General features: G+C 39.7%; 2 protein-coding genes across 4 annotated transcripts in view; one reads left to right on the top strand and one right to left on the bottom strand.

Moving 5' to 3' along the window:
* The window catches only part of fmnl1b (formin-like 1b), a 37193-nt gene extending 23746 nt beyond the window's left edge, over positions 1 to 13447 (top strand). Inside the window, exons 13-27 of one of the 3 annotated variants that reach the window (XM_085417083.1) lie at positions 828 to 929; positions 2236 to 2449; positions 2932 to 3135; positions 3573 to 3697; positions 4728 to 4930; positions 5040 to 5274; positions 5621 to 5689; positions 6848 to 6928; positions 7079 to 7208; positions 8487 to 8650; positions 8779 to 8880; positions 8997 to 9080; positions 9931 to 10045; positions 10837 to 10916; positions 12675 to 13447. In XM_085417083.1, coding sequence (XP_085273209.1) covers positions 828 to 929; positions 2236 to 2449; positions 2932 to 3135; positions 3573 to 3697; positions 4728 to 4930; positions 5040 to 5274; positions 5621 to 5689; positions 6848 to 6928; positions 7079 to 7208; positions 8487 to 8650; positions 8779 to 8880; positions 8997 to 9080; positions 9931 to 10045; positions 10837 to 10916; positions 12675 to 12680 — 1914 coding nt within the window. In that variant the 3' untranslated portion in view covers positions 12681 to 13447. The other 2 variants (XM_085417082.1, XM_085417084.1) reach the window with 2 other exon arrangements.
* Positions 13448 to 16350: 2903 nt separating this feature from the next.
* Positions 16351 to 17664, bottom strand: LOC146664069 (uncharacterized). Its single transcript, XM_085415406.1, has one exon. The coding sequence runs from the start codon at positions 17548 to 17550 to the stop codon at positions 16594 to 16596; it is 957 nt and encodes a 318-aa protein (XP_085271532.1). The 5' UTR covers positions 17551 to 17664; the 3' UTR covers positions 16351 to 16593.
* Between the last annotated feature and the right edge of the window lie 3726 nt (positions 17665 to 21390).

Genomic DNA, 21390 nt, shown 5'->3' with positions numbered 1-21390 from the left:
ACCTTAAAGACAGTCTGTATCATATCAGCATGATTTCTATCAGTCTGGCCAGGACAGGTTTTCAAATAAACCTGTGAGTGTGGATGAGCACGCTCACAGGTGCAATGGTCACATGGACCTGCTACATGCAGTGTCGTTGTCAGAGCTGATATTTATTCACCTTTCAAAAAACACTACAGAATGACAGGAAATACATCAAGCTGAAATAAACCTGAATATTTTCCAACTTTATTGCTTTAAAGCAAAACTGTAATTGTTTCTTTTATTAAATGCAGCTAGCTTATTAGTTAATCTAAGTCTAATTGAGACATTTCCTCCATTTTTGTGTTTAAGAAATTAAATAATTTCACAGCTGCCACATTGTATCACACAAATGAAGCAGCAGCTGAATCTGTTGAATGATGCAGTTAACAGGAAGCTGATAGACTCATGGCTCTAAAGCTAACTACCTTAGCCTAGCTTATTCACATTAGCTTCCTTCTCTAGTAAAATACTTTTTTTTTTTTTTTTTTTTTTTTTAATTAAGCTACCGAAGAAAAAAATCATACTATGTGTTAAACTCTCCAGCAGCAACATGCGGTTGCTATTTAGATTATCTATACAGAAAAATGTTTGGGTGAAATTTCATGACTTTGTCTGGTAAATGAAAACTTTAAACATTACTGTGATATTAATCATGTAGGAATTCAAAATTACACAAGCAGTACATACATGAGAGAAAATGTAATACATTATAAGTCCACTTTAGTGTTAGTTTTCTTCTATGTTTGCTGCTCTCTGTGTAAAAATACATTTACCCATTACCCATGACCACTCTGGTGTCACAGCTCACCAGCAGACTTCAGGAGACCGAGACTGAGGCGATGGAGAAAGCCTCCGAGCTTGAGAAGAAGCTCATTCAGACCACCAAAGAAGTGGAGCTCCTGAAGGTAGAGAACAGCAAGTTCATGCTTACATGTTTTTCATACAGAAACACAGACTGTGCCAAGCAGTCAGATGGTAGCAGAAACATCAGAGCCAACATATCAAACATGAATCCACATCGTGTCACCTGACAGATAAAGGTTCCTAGAATAAGGTAAATGGGCGAATGTGGCTTAGTAACAGAAAAAAAGGCCTTAAATAGAGACATAATAATCCATTTCATGTTTCTGTGCTTTTATCTGTCTTCTCTTAAACACCAGAAGAGAAATAGTTCACAAGTAATCACTTTTTAAAGAGTACAGTACATTTATGGTTTTTACTCCAAACATTAACAAAAAGAAAATATTTGAACTCCTTTGTTTTTAAATTGTGCGGAAGATAAAGTCAAATAAAAAGTGCAGTTTTGCTAAATTTAATAATAGTCTGAAATAACTGATCAGCTTTTCTAGAACTGATAACTCAGAGTTTAAAGTTAAACTCAGAGTTGCTTGAACCTGTTTTTTAGATCAGGGCTCAGTTCAAATCCATTTACTGATAAAGACTTAAAAACCACTCAGTTCTGCTTTATAGAGTTTTTTTGCTGCTTGATATTTTTGTTTGTGGTTCCAACACGAGGAAGGGCAAAAGCTCAGCCAGCGATCTTCGTCTTTTTGTTTGTTTTTTGAGTTTTACAGAGAGGAAAAAATCAATCGCTCAGCTCTGCCAGTATCTCAGTAACCTGTAGCCGTTTGTTCTTTTCCATTAGGCTCAAATTTAATTTTCCCTGTTTTGCTGTCCCAAAGCTGTGACCCACTATGATAACTACAGTATACTGAAACCTCACACCTACACCACATGTCCGCCACATGGAAGAGATGTGATTTGATTTTTAAGCACCTTTCTGCATATATTTGAATGCTAACGAGGAAAGAAATGCTTCCTGAGATGCTGAATTCTCTTTCTCACTTCAGGCTGATGAGTTCAAATTAGTAGCAGACATGTAGCATGCAGAGACAAACGTGTTGGCGTTGAAGTACAGCTTTGAAAATAGAGGAACTAATTGGCTTAATTAGGGAGAGACTGATTGTTCTTGTGAACGTTAGTTAAGAAAAAGCACATAGCAGCACTCTCACCGCAGGTACCCCACCTGGTGAAGATGATCTGATTAGAGTTTAGTGTTGCAGCTGCATAAATCTGCATATTAATGAGCCAAAGTGTTGTGAGCACGCATGTCCTTTTGCCAAGACGATCACACCAGATCACATATTTCTTTTTTTTAAGCTGACAGAACTGGTCCAGCCTGATTAAAGACACTTATGCTCTGTGTCACAGGAGAGTCTGCGGGAGTCTCGCTCGCAGGTGATTCTGCTACAGCAGCGAGAGCAAGAACGTGAGCTCAAGCAGGAGAAAGAACAAGACACCCAGGCCCTGAAGGAGCTCGAGGTCAAAGTTCAGGCTCTGGTGGACCAGGGTCTTGTCCAAATGGGGCGCTCTTCCTCTGGACACCTAGCTGTTCAGGTGGTGCAGCAGAACAAGAAGCAGAAAGGTCGGCAATGTTTTATCACACCTTCCTAAATCCTCAGTAACCACAAATACACTCACAGCGTGAACAATTCAAGTTTGAGTTTTATGAGCTGGATTCAGAAGTTCCCTTTTTTAGTGACCAGATAGCTGTGCTGCACCTATCCAGGTAACGTCAGGGTGAACTCTGGGTTTACAGCATTACAAAGGTGATGCGCTGGTGGTACATCTTCATGGTAACTTACCTGCACACAGACAAGGCCTACCTCCAATTTCTGTTTTTGTAACTCAAGATAAGAGATCAAAAGATCTGAAACCGCCATTGAGTCCGAAAAGTGCATCGCCAGTCCGAGATGATACTTCAGACCTTGGTGTGCGGATAATTAGAAGCTCTTTGTATTTCCCTGACGGGCATCATTATGGGATATTGATTCGTGTAATCAGATTTATTCCTTAATTACAGCTACACTGTAACTGCAAGTTGATGTGTAGACTATTTCCTGACAGCTGCAGATCAGGTTGATACAGGAAACAACCTTCAGGCCGTTCCTACAACAGAAGTTCCTCCACAGTCGGTACAAGCTCCTCCTCCCCCTCCTCCTCCACTTCCAGCTCCGTCCTCAACCACAGCTCCACCTCCACCTCCTCCACCACCATCAGCTCTCCTGCCTTCTGGAGGCGGTAGGACGGAGGCGTCAGCAGGGACCTCAAGTGAGTCCACAATCAGAGCAAAATGAAGGTCTTAGTAAGTCTTTAAAAACAATCAGGTTTAGCAATTTTGGTTCATATTTTATTTTCTTGTCCTTGATATCTTAAAGAAGAGATGATTTTTTTTCTTTTTATACATCAAACTTGAAAATGAAGAATGATTACAACAAGCAAAAGTTTCCAGCTTTTATCGAACTGATTGTAGAGATTTAAAAAAATGTTAAACTTTATAGAAAATCAAGAAATACCACAGAGAGGAGACATGTTGGAGAAACCAAAGTTTTACCCCCTTCCTGCCTTGGTAATCATTTTCCAGCTCCACTTTGGGAACTTTTAGTAATGATTTCAGTGTCTTTTCTTGTGAAAGTAACAAACGGCAGATTCCCCAACGCAATATTTAGGAAGATATCTGTGTTACAATACGAACATTTCTCTTACAGACTGTAAAAAGAAGAAGGCCATTCAAACCAAATACCGCATGCCGCTGTTCAACTGGCAGGCCCTCAAATCCAACCAGGTCGCAGGAACAATCTTCAGTGAGGTGGACGACGAGTGCATCTTAGAGGTTTGTTCATGTTTCCTCTGCTGTCCCAAAAACATCTGGACCTGGGTTCCTTCATGGACAGTACTTACAAGATGCACGCAGCCAACATGATCACACCTGCTGGTTTTTGTTGCTGCATTTTGGAGTCAGAGGGTACTGTGCTAAGTTTTCAGCTAAGTCTAGCTAGTCTGGTTAGGAAAAGCAGCACACAGACAATTAGCTAATTAGTAAGTAACAGACTAATTATGCTTGAAAAGTCACTAAAGTGGAAGACAAAGTTCTTGGAAAGTCATTTTGTCAGATAATTTTATTAAAGATCCAACAAAAGGCATCGCAAACACTGGGCAGATGAATTATTTAAAAAAACAAGCAAACAAACAAACAAATAAACCCTCACCTCCTGAACAGTTGATGGTGGAAACTACCCGTAGGGACCCAAACAGTGTTTTGTGCCAGGCTGTCAACACACTTTGCAACGTGTTGGACATTTTTTACATGAGAGTTATGGGGATGAGCACTGGTTTGGAGTCAGCCTCCAGTGGCCATAAGTGGAACTACAGTAGTTTTGGTATTTCTGCACTGGCTTCATTTTCAGACGTGGAGGTTGCAGGTTGGGTTTTAATCCAATTGTGGTGCAAATCGTTTAGCAGAAAACAACAACAACATGCAATCTATGCATTTCTTTTCTTCTATATTAGTGCAATCAATCCTATTAAGACAGTACTGTGTTTTTGTGTTACATTGGAATAGCAGTAATGTATTATCATGGGAACTTGCATTTATTCTACATCACTTAAATCCATGGATATTCTTCCATGCTTTTCTCCATTTGCAAACCTTTGTGAGTATTTTAAAAAGAACAAAACGAAATTTACAATAATCTTTAGAACAAATTTTCCAGGAATTTTTCCAGCAGTCACATGCTTTATCAGGAAGTAGTTTAGTCTGTAATAGGCTGCTACGTGACTTACAGTAAACAAAAGTGAAAGTTTAATCTGAGTATTAAAAAATCTTAATGGTCTCTGTTTCTGTATTTGAACCCTGTTATTAGGAGCTAAACATGGCTGCCTTTGAGGAGCAGTTTAAGACCAAAGCCCAGTCGACCCCTGTAGATCTGGGAACCCTAAAGAAGAAAATGGCCCACAAGAGTCCCAGTAAAGTGTCTCTAATGGAGCCCAACAGGGCTAAAAACCTGGCCATCACCCTGCGTAAAGAAGGAATGGCTGCTTCTGATATCTGCTGTGTCATTGAGACGTATGTGTTAAACCCTGTTTGTGCATCAGCTGAATAATACGGCAATAAAAAGAAAATCTGAATATATTGCAAAGACACTTTATATTCAGAACGTGCACCGTCCCCGCAGGTACAACCTGAAAGCTCTGAGCCTGGACTTCCTCGAGCTGTTGGAGCGTTTCATCCCCACAGAGTATGAAATGAAGCTCATCCACAACTACGAGTGCGAGGGCAGGCCCCTGGACGAACTCAGCGAGGAGGACCGCTTCATGGTGCGCTTTAGCAAGATCCCGCGGCTTTCCCAGCGCATCAGCACTCTCACCTTCATGGGCAATTTCCCTGAGAGCGTCCAGCTGATACAGCCTGTGAGTCCACGGTTGAACTGTATTTGAGGAAAGAGAATTAAGCAAAGTTTACAACAGGGGATTTCACAGTCATGCCGAGGAAAAGGCTGTTATTCTCTTAGAGTTTATTCCTAGAAGTGGGCTGAATAAAAGCCCACTTCTAGGAATAAAAGGCATTTATTCAGGTACTGAGGTTTAACACGGGGAAATTTCTCCTTATCAGCACTCTGGCTTTATATTTACAGTGGAATCACTCTTGTCCTCTGACTCTGCGAGAATTACAAAAAAGTAGAACTAGTCCTTTAAAATAAAAATGTTAGTGTATACTGTAATGTGCACGCACTGATCTTTGCATTATTTCTTACAGCAACTGAATGCCATCATCGCGGCCTCGATGTCCATCAAGTCTTCCACTAAGCTGAAGAAAATTCTCGAGGTGATTCTTACTTTTATATTAAGTGTCAAAGAGCTCCAGTTCATGACTAAATAATAACCTTTACTGGTTAGGACTGCTTCTCTGTGACTTCCTGTGAATCCTCAGCAACGGCAAAATGGAATCAAAGTCACTGACCTCCTAATTAGCATTAAAAATTACAGTCAAATCCTGGCTTATAACATTTTTAATTTGTTTATTGTTCTTCTAATTTCATTTTAAAATACTGGTTGATGGGGGGCTCTCAGCAAAACAACAGAAACACATTCAGCCAAGATCTCACATAAGCTGTAAATAAACGATGGACCATCCGTTTGTAATGGAGCCTCAATGTTAGCATTTTGTGGTGTTTTTTTGTTCCCAGAGGTGACCATATTTAGATGAAGTAACAGTGGTAAGATGTCAAGTAACACTAGTTTAGGTAGGTGCAGGCTTGGCCAACTGTAGGCCTCGAGGACACTGGGTCAACACACCTGAATCAAATGATTACCAGGCCTCTGGAGAACTTCAAGACATGTTGAGGAGGTCATTTAGCCATTTAAATCAGCTGTGTTGGATCAAGGACACACAAAACCTACAGGACACCAGCCCTCGAGGCCTGGGTTTGGACAGCACTGGGTTAGTGAGCTGTATCAGTGCACTGTATACATGCAATACACAAACACTGATATTAGTTAATGGTAGAAACCTGGAACACTAGAAAAACAGAGCCTTGTAATTTGTCTCACAGACTGGTACTTATACGCTGCTTTCTGCTATGAGCCTCATTCACCCATTCACATTATTCTGTGCCAGAGTGTTTTCAGGCTTTGATGGAAATAATTTCAGGTCCAGTTCAGCAGTTCTGGGAAAATAGCCTCCAAAGCTTGCAAGAGCACAGCTGGTGTAATATGAGACCAAACATGCTGTGTCTTTAACCCGGAGGAATTTTTTTCCTTCAACTTTGGTTGTTGTTTTTTCTCCTAAATTTAAAGTGGCATAAAAACAACGATGAGTTGTTTCTGGAAAGGGAGAGGTTTTGTGTTTTACCTCTGTGACAGATTTCAAGTTTTGTTTTTCACTGCAGGTTTATTTTTGAGTCTGTGTGGGCTGCATATCACACATGCTGTCACTTTGTGTCACATCTGACAACATACTTTTCTGTCTGTTGCTGATGTAAAGATCATCTTGGCATTTGGAAACTACATGAACAGCAGCAAGCGAGGAGCAGCATATGGCTTCCGTCTGCAAAGCTTAGACTTGGTGAGAAAATTAATGCAGTTTTTTCCTGCAGCTACAGATGGCTTTTTGCTTCGGTTGCTATTTCTGTAGATAATTCAAAAATATTTTGTGCAACCTGTTGTTTTTATCGATCTAATGTCAGACTTTTCATTCTTTGCTGGCTCTCCCAAGCTGTTGGACACCAAATCTACAGACCGAAAACAGACACTGATGCACTTCATCGTCAACATCATCCAGGAGAGATACCCAGAGCTGCAATCCTTCCCCACAGAGCTGCACTTCCTGGATAAGGCGGCACTTGGTAAGCACATCCTCACATGTGTACAGTGATTAATGATGGCTGAACTCCTGTCACAGTTTACAAAGGTCCAAGATCCAAGCAGATCCACTACTTCCCTCCCAAATTAAGTAATTATAGATTAAACTCTAAACTATGAAACAAAGCTGCAAATAAATAAAGAAATAAAGCACAGCACAGTATGATTCCTGACAGTAGCTCAAGAGTTGCTGCTATAAAAGAAAAAAAAAAAATCAAAAAGAAAAACTAGCATTTGATCTGATCAACATTTGGCCTAAAATCTTGTTTTTATTAACTGTATTTGTGGTTTGTAGCCCTGTAGTAATCGGATGTTTTGACCTGTGTTGCCTTTTTAACTTCTGACTTCCTGACCCCCCTTTTTTTAATCGTGTGTCCAAGATGCTGTGAGTGTAGGCCTGAGGTCATTTTTTAAAAATGGTTTTAAAAAAAATGTTAAATATCTCCATGAACATGAAAAGCCCCCCAAAAAGATCTCAAAGTCTGTCAAGTGCATGCCAAAGAAACAGGTGGTGATATAATCCTAAGTGTGAAGAAATGCTGGCAAATAAAAAGACAGAGTGTAGTCAAAAGGGAGGTGAAGGCACATAACTTTGATCTTACGAGACAAAAATCGCTGTTTCTCTTTTCCACGTTTAAATGCAGCAGAGTTTCTGTAAATGAAAAGCTTTATTTTTAGTGACCCTCAGGACAAAAGGACAAAATTCACAGAAAAATCTGTGTTTACCAAAATATCCGTGTACATGTGGATGTAGCCTGAATCTCCCTTGTAAACTACACTTGATTAAGGCAACCTGCTAGAAACCAAAGCAGTCATGGGGCGTTTTCAGTGTAGCACCATGTTTTCACCTTGTAACTGACATGAAACTACTGCAACCGCTCACCAACAATTGGAGAACACCTAGAAGTTTCTATGGAGATGCTGACTGGTATGTCTGAGATGACCAAGAGGATAAAACCTACACAAAGCCAGAGTTATTGGCTATACTTTTGAAACTTTTATTATTACCTTTAAATGTGGTCAAACTTTAATCACATACATTTTAGTTTAAACTAATACCACAGATTGTAAATACACTGATGATAAAATGACAAATGCTCACAAGGTGTTATGACAGCAGTAGAATCACTTTATTCATGCAACACCTTGCATAACCCTTCAGTCTTCTAAAGTACATCATAATCTAGTTGATGTTTGATAAGCAATGATAAGAATGTTAATTTGAAGCTCTAACTTCACCTTGAAGTCTTTGTCTCTTTTAGTTTCTGTGGACAGTATCCTGCAGGACCTTCAGGCTCTGGAGAGAGGCATGGAGGGGACGAAGAGGGAGTTCTCCATAGAAAAAGACAATCTAGTGCTGCAGCGTTTTCTCAACACCAACGTGGAGCTGCTCAATGGTCTCATAGCCGATGGAAAGACCGCACAGGTCGGATTTAATTATCAAAATCAGAATACTTTATTAATCCCTGAGGAAATTATCCAAATTTGTCTCTGTCAATGTTAGGAACAGGAAGTACTTGTCAGTTCATGGCTGATCATGACCTTCTTTTGCAGGATGCTTATGACTCAGCTGTGGAGTACTTCGGAGAAAACCCCAAAACAACGCCGCCCTCTATGTTCTTCCCTATTTTTGTCAGATTCATCAAAGCGTACAAGGTCAGATAACAGACAGCTGCTTCACTGATATGCACCAAGAGCTTTTACATTACACCTGCAGCCATCAGTGACTGTTTATAATCTGACCTCTGAAACATTGGTTTTGTGTTTGCCAGCAAGCAGAGCTGGACATCGAGCAGAGAAACAAGCAACACGAGGCTCCTTTAACTCCTCCTAAACCTGAAGTCATGGGGAACAAGGTGGGAACGATAAACAGTCAGTGCAGGAAAAGTACTTTCAAGTGTGTCTACAAACTTTCCAAGCACATAAAGATGATTTTCTCCTGAATAATTAGACTGTGTCATTTTGCAACAACACTTTAAAAGCTGACAGTAGACCTCAGACTTTATCTGTCGGCCCTTTCTTTTTTGATTTTTTTTAAAGTGATATTCAGCAAGGGAAACACCACCCTTCAAAAAGTACTTCTTCTCAGTGAAGGACAGAGAGAAATACTCTTTTCTGAAAGCCCTTTTCCTCTGGTAGAGACATTAATGATCTCAGTTTAGAGGAAAACTGCTTTGCTTTTAGAGAAATGTGTACAAAGACCCACGACATTAAAAGGTCAAAGTATCAACAAAAACTAGTGTGATGCTCCAGTCAGCCATGTCAAGTACAAAGACAGATAAACTACCATAAAATATAATAATATAAGGTATTGGATCTGGAACAAGCCTGGAGCTGGACTGCCCTGTTCGATGTCCAAACAGCTCTCTTCAGTTCCCAGTCATATATGAACTGTTATTAACGAAAGTGGTAAACATGGTCCGCGCTGCCATCAAATTCAAAATAAGACAATATTTTTCTTTCTTAAAATGGTCAATTCTTTTTGTTTTAGTTAGTTTTAATTTTCGAATTGAAACATTTGATCAGTTCTGTGTTGCTGACCGCTTGTACTTCTTCACCTATCAGACTTCCACACTTTAAGGACATTCCTTGAGATTATAACTTTCATGCATAAAAACGACCAGACTATTGGACATAAAAAGAACTAAAACTCTCAAAGCATGTTGTAAAAAGTTGCATTCAACTAAATCTGATTTGTTGTTTCAGGGTCCCATGATGCCCAGACCGCCCCAGATGGACCTGATAGCAGAGCTGAAGAAGAGGCAGATGTCTCCTCTGGTGAGGGAGGGGAAAGACGGAGCCATCGAGGACATTATCACAGGTACACAACAAACTGTCTGTTTTTTGTATATGTGTTGTGAACCGTTATCAGCAATTATCAGGAGGGGTTAGTTACACAGAGCTCACGCTGCCAAGGCAACAGAAAGATGCAGCTATGCAGTTACAGGTTCGTGTGGTGCTAAAGCTACACAGTGACAGCTACGTAATTAAAGTTCAAACATTGTATCAAGTGAAGTTTAGCTGCTAACATAGCAACACTTACACACTAATGCTTGCTAATTAACTAGCTAACAACTAAACTGATCACTTTTTCATAGATTAGAACTAGATTTTTTAATTTGTTTTGTTTTTTGTTTGTTTTGTCTACAAACTTTGAAAGGCAGCAGCTAAATCAACATAAGCCACAAACTGTTTCTCTGCACTTGTTTATGTTGTGTTCCAGCAACCACTCCCCAACCGATTGGAGAGTACAGATTTTTCCCAACAGCAAGAACTCGTCACTGAGCGCTGACTAAGCTAAGCTAAGCTAACTATCTCCTGATTTCCAGCTCTAGTTTTGATGGACGCTCTAGTCCATTCATTTTTATTTTTCTGTACCTTCTGCTGTCACACACTTTTTTCACACTAATCGTCCTCAGTGTTTTTACTTTCTTATCTAAGCAGCTGTTAATCTCATTAACATTTTATCCTATTTCCTCTCCAGCAGTGCTCTTTTTTTAAATTTCCTTAGTTCAACAAACTTTCACTAAGGCTTACATCCCTCTCCTGTGCCCTTGTTTGTCCCTCCTCTCTTCCTGTCCCTGTTGTTTTTTTTTTCTCTTCTGTCTTCAGCTCTTAAATCCGTGCCCTTCACGGCTCGCTCTGCCAAACGCTCCTCTCGTCTCTTCTGCGACTCTGTCTTCAGTGAAGAGGTGATGTTTTCAAATCCGCTCCTGCTGATCATGACACTGTCATTGTATTTATAACCAGGAAGAGATGGTGGATACAGAGTGTAGAGGTCACTTATAATCCTTTGAGCCCAGCTTCTATTTCTGCTCCAGTCATGGACATGAGACAAACTCAACAGTGAATAACAACAATAAACACAAAATATTAGAAACACATTATATGGCACTAAAACTGCATAGAAATTGTCCTGCTCTGCCTTCCCAATGTAACTGTATCCCAGACAGTCTGCCCTTGAAGGAATATTTTGGGTGCTGTTTATTGGATTTATGCCTCGTGACTGAGTTCTCTCCAGAGGTTTTCTGACACACTTTAAATGGCTTTCAAAGAGAAGGAGAGCAGCTCAAACTAAAACACAAGAATATGCTGTAGAATACGCTTGTCTTGGATTTGAAGGTTAAAGGAGATCTATTATGTTTTCCTTGTTTCCAGTCATAAAAGTACTGTTAGAGTGCTTGGATAATAAAGATATATTCAATATATTAAAGGGAACTAAAGTAAAGGACATTTAGCACTGTTGCCTCATTTGTTAATGGGTCCTGGTTTCAGAGCCACACAACGTCCAGCTGTGTGGAGTTTGTTGAGTTGTAGTTAATCCTGCTGATGCAGGCCCGCAGCACAAAAGACTTTATCTCAAGAATTTCACAGGCTTGTTAAATAACATCATTTAATGACTTAGAGGCTGAATTTAAATTGAACAAACAACGGTAATGGAGATATACGCTAATTCTTAGACTGATAACAGTGATTTTTAAACTAATTTACTCACCCAAAAACTGTCAAAGCTCTTCCCTTTTTATTTCAATCTGTGGTGCAGGACGTACGACATCTCTGTACTACGCTATGCTGTCCAAAAGTATACTTCTACCAGTCGTTTAAAAAGTGTTGGAAGGTTCATGTTGGTCAGTGTGTATGTATCAGTCATCACAAGCACAGCCTGCTCTGAACACTTAAATTACAATTACAGTTTTTTCTATGCAGTACCCACAAAAACATTCTGTGTAGCCAATCAGAAAAGAGAAAGCTTAAATGATGGAGGGGCTGAAGTATATCTTTAGATGAGCTGATCACAGTACATTCATATAATTCTCTACAATGATTATTTTGAGCTGTGAATGCTGTAAAGTTACTCCTGTAACGTCCAACAACAAAAACACGAAGTTGGAAATCAGCGTAATAGATTCCTTTTAAGATTGATCGTACATCACATCACACCTGTGAAGAGACGAAGGTGAGAAAGACACAAAGGTTTAAAAGGTGTTTTTTTTTTTAAAGCAGCAAAACACAACAAAGATTACCACAAAGCAGCCTCACACACCCACAAAGATGTGCAAAATACCACAAAGACATGAAAAACAACTGAGAGACAAAAAGTGAAATGCAAAAGAACACGCTGGTGCCTTCTGTGGGTCTTTTAAAAGCTTATGCTGAGGGGCTCATTGTCCCACACTCTATCCATGTCTGACACAGATTCTAATTAAGATTTTATAAGAGCCAGGATGGCTTGGCAGTGACTCTTTCATACCAGACGTCTTCGCATTTTCCTGTTTGTTTGTTTTTGTGTTGTTGTTTTTTTATGGCCAATTTGATGAGTAGAAATATGTATTTTATGGCTCAGTAAATAAAGCCCAACAGGCCCTTAGTTTGCCTTTGACATATGTCAGCGGGCTGTTCTGAAGCTTCTTGTCTCACGTGGATTATTCGTGTTTGTTCTCTTTCGTCAGATCTGAGAAATCAGCCGTACAGACGGGGGGACGTCGGCCGACGCAGCGCCAAGTGGAAACCAGGGCAACAGCTGCAGGTATCCTCAGACATCTCCCTCTGAAACACAACAACGTGGACTGGGTTCATCATCGTGGCTTTACAAGCACAACGCATTTGACTCACTATGGTGACAGTCTTATCACTCTCAAGCATGTGGACGAATGCAGGGGTGGAAATGCATGCACGAAGATCCCTAAAGAGACAAAAACATAAGCTAATGCACACACACACACACACACACACACACACACGCACACACACACACACACGCACATTTCTGCTGCATTAGGGCGCCTCTCTGGATAAACTTCAAACTGACTGTAGATATGTTCTGTGATTTGAGTGATTAAATGTTAAAGAGGGCGAATTATTAGCTGTACTCAGTGCTAATGACACTGGATGCCATCCGAGGTAATCAAGACAATTACATGGAAGAACGAGCCACTCAGCTGAGAGGTAACACGAGCGCTTCATTACTGCCGCTAAGACATCAGAGCCTCACCAGAAAATTCATCTTCAAAGGCAAAAAGCTGATAGACTCGTGGATCATTTTGATATTTTTTTATTAGTTTTAGTTTAAACAGAATTTTAATCGCAGCGTCCCATCACTCTTTCCGTGTCTGCAGTAGGTCTCAAAAATTATGGGAAAGATTTATAATATATTTAATTTATTTTTATTACTGTGTAAGTACAAAAACAGCAAGCTTCTACTTTGCTTCTGCATTTCAACAAATAAAACATTTTATACTGTTCTGGGGTTTTTGTCTGTTTTATTTGTGTCTATCCTAAAACTCAAACTTTTGTATGCTTACATTTCATACATTCAATACATTTCATTACAGTAGATGTCTTTCTAAAAGTGCTCCAAGTTTAAGGATATATTTCTTCATCTTCAACGCCATGAGCTTGTACAGTACAGCACAACTACCTCGACTCTACTCCCTCAGAGGTTGACAATAAATGGACACACATGCTGGAGTTGCAAGTTGTCCTAAGCTGCTGTACCAGCAGAGGGAGATATTTTATTTCAAGCAAACGTGAAAATCATCATGTTTAAAAATGTTTAGAGTCATTACTAACACTGGGGTACAAGGAGCCTGAATTAGAGACTTCATACCTTCCTTGGTCACTAACGAGTTCTTAACTTTAAATATATATAATATAAAAATATATCAATGTGTGTCCATTTCACCCAATGGAGAGGCAAAGTGTAACATCCCATCAAGTTACACACTTTGTTGTGATTGGGTTGACAAGTGTCATCTCTTCAATCGGTTTGACCCTGGATACTGTGGCTGCTGTGCTGTGCCTGGTATAACTCACAAAAACACACCTTAAAACACATGATTCATAGGTTGGTGAGGAAATAGCATCTTACTAATTTTGAAGGGCTTCATTAAGCCTTTAAAGAGCTTCAAAGTGCCTGTTGCTCTACATTATAGGACTCTGTAAAGCTGGGTTATCTTAATATTCATCAGGTTTCTTTTCAGCACAACCAATGATTAAAATAAAATGGTTAGAGAAAAAGGTTATTCACATCTGTCTCAGATGTTGCTGTATGTTATATATTATTATGTACAGCAACTTCTTAAGTTAACTTCAACAGGTCCTTCCTCTAAACCATCTGTTTATTAGACCACAGAGTGCTTAAGGAAATCCTTCCATTAGTTATTGCTTTGATCTAAAATACAACCAAACTTTTGCTATTAATGGCAAGGTGGCAGTAATTAAACCATTACTTAAAAAGCCATCCCCTCACCCAGCTGTGTTAAGTAATTATAGGCCAGTGTCCAACCTTCCTTTTATTTTAAAAAATACTGACACTCTTCTTCAACTACTGTACAAGCACTTAGTCCACCCCTACCTAATAACTCAGTGTACACATATACTGGTGACTACTTCCAGCAGGATAACATGAGTTATCACAAAGCTCACTTCATCTAAAACTGGTTTCATGACTGAGTTCATTGTGCTCAAAGGCATTTACAATCGTCAGATCTCAATCTACTACGGCATTGTTGGAATGTGCTGGATGAGCAACCTGCAAATTTCCAATATTTGTTTATAGCTTGAAGCTGAATAACTCAAGAATGTTTCTGGGGAATTTTGGATCAGTGCCATGAGAAATAAAGTTAGTTTTGTAGGGATAAAAACGACAATAGAAAACTGAAACATTACAACACAAATAAATCACAAAAACACAGTAAACTCAAAATGCTGGGTCAACTGATCCAGAACCATGGCAACTGTACAATGGACTAATTCTTTCAGAAGTGCTGTGATGGTTATTTTGTGTCCATGTGAGATGTGGTTCCCAGCCTGTGTTGATGAATCTAAGAAATCTGAGGTTGTGCACATTTCACAGTTGTTGCTTCAACTTGGTACTGCTCCTTGCGTCTGTTCGTTTTGTAGCCAAAGATAACTGTTGTTGTGAAATCGATAAGCTGGTCGGTTTCAGTGATCATAAGGATTTTCTGTGATGCTGCATTTACATCTTCACTTCTACCTAGTGCCCGTGAGCACCGCCAGCAGCCATCTGTGCCAGAGTGACCGAGCCCCAGGCTGAGAGGTCGAGGGCACCCCACCCCCGAAGGGGCCCAAGCGAGCCCCAGGTTCCAGGTCCCGACAAGCACCCACCAGGAGTGAGCCGGTGCGTACCTGGATGCCCATCCCCGCATAGCTTCAGTTCTATATCTCTCACTCATAGGTAGGCTTTAGGCAGGGGCCTAGCCTGGAGACCTCTACTTACAAACCTTTACTGGTTACATGCTCTGGTCAGAATTTGAACCCACAGCCTATTATTCAGAAAACCCTTAGTGTGACAAATAGGTATTTACTAGCTGGGCCCACATCCTCATTTTAGGTTTGACAGCATTTTAGTAAGTAAAGGTGAATGCTTTGACATTAATTGAGCTGCGGTTCGGTGAAGGCCTCGAAGGGGACTGGCGATGGCTCCTGGGCCTGGCAGATCCCCATGCACTGAATAGAAATGAAGAAGTTAAAGAATTGAGATCATGGAGGGTGGTGATTCTAAAGTGGTTAAAGTTTATAGGGAAAGAATTGGTTAATGTGGCTATAAAAATGTTTCAGTGGCAGTGGCACTATGGTCACAGTGGCTCAGTTTATAAAGCTGAAGTGGAAACAGGATTGAGGAAATTTACAACCATTACAGTCAAATCCTAGACAGAAAAATAAAATCAATGCAGCTCCCCAGTGACATTTTTAATCCAGTTGAAACACAGCTTCATACACTTAAACAAACTTAACAAATCCTTACATGTTCTAAAAACAAACAGGTTTACCCATGTATTATAGATCCTGTTTGACTGCTGCTATAATGTAAAAACAAAAAACTTCTCTTTCAACACGACTGCCAGGAGATTAAGATTTGGCTGCGGGGCGCTGCGAAATCTTAACATCTTTGTTTATAACAAAATTCTCTCTCTCTCTCTCTCTCTCTCTCTCTCTCTCTCTCTCTCTCTCTCTCTCTCTCTCTCTCTTTTAATTGTATGTTAAATATTCACTTTACTGTATAACTGCTTTAGATCCAGATAATTTATTTTTGTAATTATTTTTAATTTCTTTTAACTTTGTCATTCTGTCATTCCACTTTAAGCTTTTTGTTAGAGGTTTTTTTTTGTTTTTGCCAGTGTAACGTGCAGATTCTGAATTTAGAATTTAGTATAACAGTATTTTGTATAAAGATGAGACAGCCAACATATATTAACACAGCTGATTCTGTATGAAGAGCGTATAAGAACTACAAAATGAGCAGTTAAAAACAGAAACTAAACAAATAACAAATGAACAGCTACGTAAAACAGATGAAACCATCAAGACAACAGAACAGCTCCTGTTTCACCGACAGCAACAGTGTTTCTACAGTGAAACCAGAAGTTTCTCCACTTCCTCTCTCATCATCTGCAGCTCCACAGGGATTATCTTGCATTGGCTCGATGCTTCTTTAACACAGCGGAGAAACTCTGACTCGTCCGCCTCCATCTGACTGTGGTTCATCGTTTTCTCCATTGTGTTCACTGCAGCCAGAGTCTTTGCAGTCTGATTAGCGACGCCTTTCACAGCATCACAGGAGGCCATTTGGTCACAAATCTCTTGCACCGTTTTTAGCTCGTCCACCAGCGGTTCGATGCTTTTAATGAAATCTGCTCCAGTTTTCTGCATGGTGACTACTTCTTTCGTTAGCTTTCCATTTCCTTTTCGAACTTTTGTTTTAGAAGGAAAATCGATGGCTTTTCTGACCAGATAAACTGCAGCTTTTGTAGCATGCAAAGCACCAAAACCACCACCAACAGCACCACCTGCTGCACCAATTGACCCGCCAAATGTGCTACCAGTTGCACCACCAGTGGCGAAGCCAACAGTAAACCATAATGAATCACTCACGATCCCATGAGCTTCTATACCCGCTGCTAGAGCTGCAACACCAACTGATCCACCAATAAACCCCGAAAATGCTCCTCCCACCACTCCCCCAAAGACACCGCCTACAAAGCCCACAGTTGCACTTGCTGCACTAACGTTGCCACAAAACTTGGCATAAGTTGCTGCACTAACTGCTCCCAAAGCAGCCCATACACCACCAGTAACACCCCCAAAGACTATACCAATAGCCCCTCCAAACACACCTAACAGAGCCTGGGCCATCTTGTCATCCTCATGCTTTTTATCAACTAGAGCTGCTGCATGCATGAAATGCTCAGAAGCTTGCTGAAGATCATCTTTGCGTTGGCCATAGAGCCTCACAAAAGTCTCCAGACTTGTTCTGAGATTTTTACTGATGTCAGCCGAAGTGTTGAATCTCAATGTGCTCCACATTTTTACGTTTCTGCTGCCGCCCCCCAAAAAACACCTGAAGAAACCTTGGTGAGCAAAGTCGAGAGTTCAGGTCTTTAGAAGTTGTAGAAGATGCGTGAATCGAGGCTTGTCTTTGAAAAGGCCGAGGTTAATATTTTTTTTCTTCCTGCAAGTCAGAAACAAAAAGGATCTGAAACTTATGAGATAAACTATCATCATCTAAAAAGTTCTGTGCAGAAAAAATGCTTCAACTTGATCTTTTGGGGAATCTAAACTTTTTGGCCTAGACTGGGGAACTGGTCATAGGGGATTTTGAATTCTGATGCCACTGTTAGGTGTTTGCCACAGCTGAGCACTGCCAAGATTCTCTAAAGAATTTCTAAATATTGTTAGCAAACGTAGATTTAAATTAAAAGAAGAAAACTGTACATGTCATTGTTCAGCACCGTCTAAAACCAAATCTTTATAAGCAATTTTTAAACATAAACACCCAGCAGATGTGGCTGAAACGCTGATGTCATAACACTGGTAATTGATAGTAGAAATAAAATGAAGACAAACTTTTTCTTGGTAGAAAGTCCATGTTTAGGTAGGTGTGAAGAAATGCTGTAAACAAAGAAAGCTTTCAGAAATATAAATGATTGTTTATTGGCCCCAAATGTATTCTGCAGCAGGACAACGACCCCAAACACACACAGCCAAAGTCATTAAGAACTATCGTCAGTGTAAAGAAGAACAAGGAGTACTGGAAGTGATGGTTTGGCCCCCACAGACAACATCTTAACATCTCAACATCATCGAGTTTGTTTTACATTTCTCTTTTATCCATTCACTGCATTTTGTTGATCGATGAAAATACATGATTAACACTTCCATTTTTGAAAGCACCCTTTGTTTACAGCATGTTTTTCTCACCTGCCTGAAACTATTGCACAGTCCTGTGTATATGGACTGCTTTGCATGCTGTGCCTTCTAATAGGGCATAGCATAAGGGAAGCACGAATATTATAAATACAACTGGTCCCGACACAGAACCCTGTGGAACCCCATAACTAACACTAGTGTGTGAGTAGAACTCCCCATTTATATAAACAAACTGGAATCTAACTTTTTATATATTTATTTTAATATAAAAATTAATATATCTAATATACATTAACAATAATATTGAAGACATTATGATTATTCATCTATGATTAGTAGAGATGTTCAGAGTAAAATACTTCCCACTGAATAGCGTGTTTTTAATGAATGAGACTTGATCTGTGCTGCACATCCGTAGATATCTCTTGTTGACTTTTTGAAAGAGAAGTTTGCCAGTTTAACTCTAGCTGTTATTTCAGCTCTGCACAGGTAGATGGACTGGTTTATCAGTGGCTTCACTTTGATACTGAAACAATCTTAAACAGCTGAAGAATTCAAGAATTCATGCTTTAAAGCACTTTCAGCAGTATGTGCAACTACACATGCTCGCTGCACGATGTGCGGCATTTTTGTTTAAGTTTCCTTCTTTTGGCCAATGCTGTTGTTAACTTCTGTTCACAAACTTCCTTTCCAGATCGTTGTTATAATTTTTTTCTTCTTCTTTTTAATCAATCTAAAAAGGTATGACACTGTACCACAGACTAATGGGACAGGAGTGCAGAGGCTGTCCCTAGGATCCACAGTTCCTAAACATTACACTAATCTCACAAAGCAACCAATAACTGTGGACTCTGAAAACTATATGGTTTAAAACGGGTTTCCTTTGACCGACGCTCTCCAAAATGTCAAAATTAAGGTTGAATCATGCAAGCAGCTCTGAGAGCAGAGGTACCTGTAAAATTATGAATCTTCACATAGCAGGCACTTTTACTTATGTGACGGCTTTTTTTGTGTTAGTGTATGCAAGGAATTAAGTTACGCAAGTGGCACACAAATCTGCTATTGGATCACTGAACAAGTTAACTTGATAGTTTTGTGTTAAATTGAGTCAACGAGCTGAAGTGACACATTTTTGTGTGGAAAATAAGTGTACAAAGTATGAACTTGTTATGAATGAGGGATTAAATTTGACGTGCCGCTGACAAGGAAGCCGGAGTTTCAATTCAGTGCTTCTGTAAGTTCATCTGTACTCACTGTCTGTCGGCTGCCCCACTTATTTCAATGAAGCTCTGACTGCTGTCGGCTCAGCGATGCCTAGAAATGCGTCGTTCATATGGAATCAGATAAAGTAACGTATGCAGAGCGTGAGGTTTGTTCAGATGAGGAAGCAGGAAATGGAAGAGTGAAAGCAGGGCCGGGCTGTTACTAAAACAGTCCCAGATGCCTCTAGGGGAAAAAAATGGGGCGTGTTTCAGCATGCAAAAGTAAAAAGGGGAGAACAGTTGATTGTAAGTGACGTTTAAGCATTAAAAAAAAATAAAAGTGTAAAAGAATATAATGTTAATAAAGAGGTTTATAAGGTGTGTTTTTCAGGAACTGAGTGTCTAAAATCAGTCCAGTCGAGCCGAAGGGGTCCGCCTGACAGCAGAGGATGAAGGTCAAGCTGAAGTCTGCTTTGCATAATAATTCACTTTCTGCTCTTTGTGGAGCTGATTGAGTCGCGGATCATCTTAAGCCTCCAGCTCATGTCCCTGAAGGTAAACAAAGAGCTCTTTAACACTGATTAGTGTCCACTGACACTCTGATCCCAGCTTCAGTTCATTAAAAAGGCAAAACTAGTGCGCAGACACATTTTATAAATGAATACAGGTCTTTGGCTAATTCACTGATCTCCTGCAGAAATGGAAAACGCACAAGACCCAAAATTTAAGGATCAACTGAGTAAAAGCATCTACATACAAAAGGATGAATAAATGCATTCAATGTAAATGTTACCAGATGCTACCAAGGTTAGACTTGATGAGCAGGTGAATGCTTGAGCTTTACAATGATTTTCAAAAATAAGCGTCAGAAATAGTTGTTTTATTTATTGATTTTTTATCTCAGTCCATGTGCATTTTTTCACCTCAGGTTTTTGAACTTTTCCACAATTTTCCAAAATTATTTTAAAAAGCGTGTTAGATGGAGGAGTTGTACAGAGAGATGGCAACAGGCAGGAATGATTTCCTGTGTCGTTCATTATGTTCTATCATATATGTATATTGTTACACTGGAGGATGTTTGTATTATAAAGGTTCATTTTTTGTCCACTCTGTGTACAATGTGAATGAGAGGGAATATCCCTGCCACTGAAGCCCCGCCCACCAGCAAAACAATGTTTATTTTGGAGGATCAGCAAATCAGAAGGAAGTCGAGGAGAGATAACCAAGTAATGTTTTTTTTTCCCCTTTTGACAACTGGGCTGCAGCAAATAGAGACGATTTAAATGATCTTATTTCAGTGGAGTTTTCTTTTCTGATTTGAAATAAATGACGCTGTAAAATTAAGTTATGATTCTTCACACTTTTAATTTTTTAAATGTTTAAACATGGCTCCAAATTTGTTATGTGCCATTGTTCTCTTTCTACTAAAGCTACAGCTCTATAGAGGCTGAATCATGGCAGTCCCTGTTTGTGGCCCTCTCACCATATTGAACTGGAACAGTAATAGTCCCGCCCTTCCACTCCATTCTTTAGCTTTCTGATTACTCAGATATTACTGTGCCTCCTTCTGTGTGAGAATCATCTAAAAACTAAGCACCAAAGGCATCACCGAGGTGAAAACAGTTGCTGGTTCATTGAAACACTGCGTACAGGTAAACATTGCAAACTCAGTGTGACTTTTGGAGGTCTAAGTCATCATTGTTGCAATAACAATATCAGGATATATCATTTATTTATTTTTTATTGTTCTCTGAAGTATTTCAGTCAGTGTACAATAGAGATAACAATTCTAGTA

This window comes from Rhamphochromis longiceps, linkage group LG8, assembly GCF_057381845.1.
Source record: "Rhamphochromis longiceps isolate RC_006_pf linkage group LG8, R_longiceps_female_GT1.1, whole genome shotgun sequence".
NCBI classification, from domain to species: Eukaryota; Metazoa; Chordata; class Actinopteri; order Cichliformes; family Cichlidae; genus Rhamphochromis; species Rhamphochromis longiceps.
The sequence above is the reverse complement of the archived record's forward strand: the minus strand, read 5'-3'. Positions and strand labels throughout refer to the sequence as shown.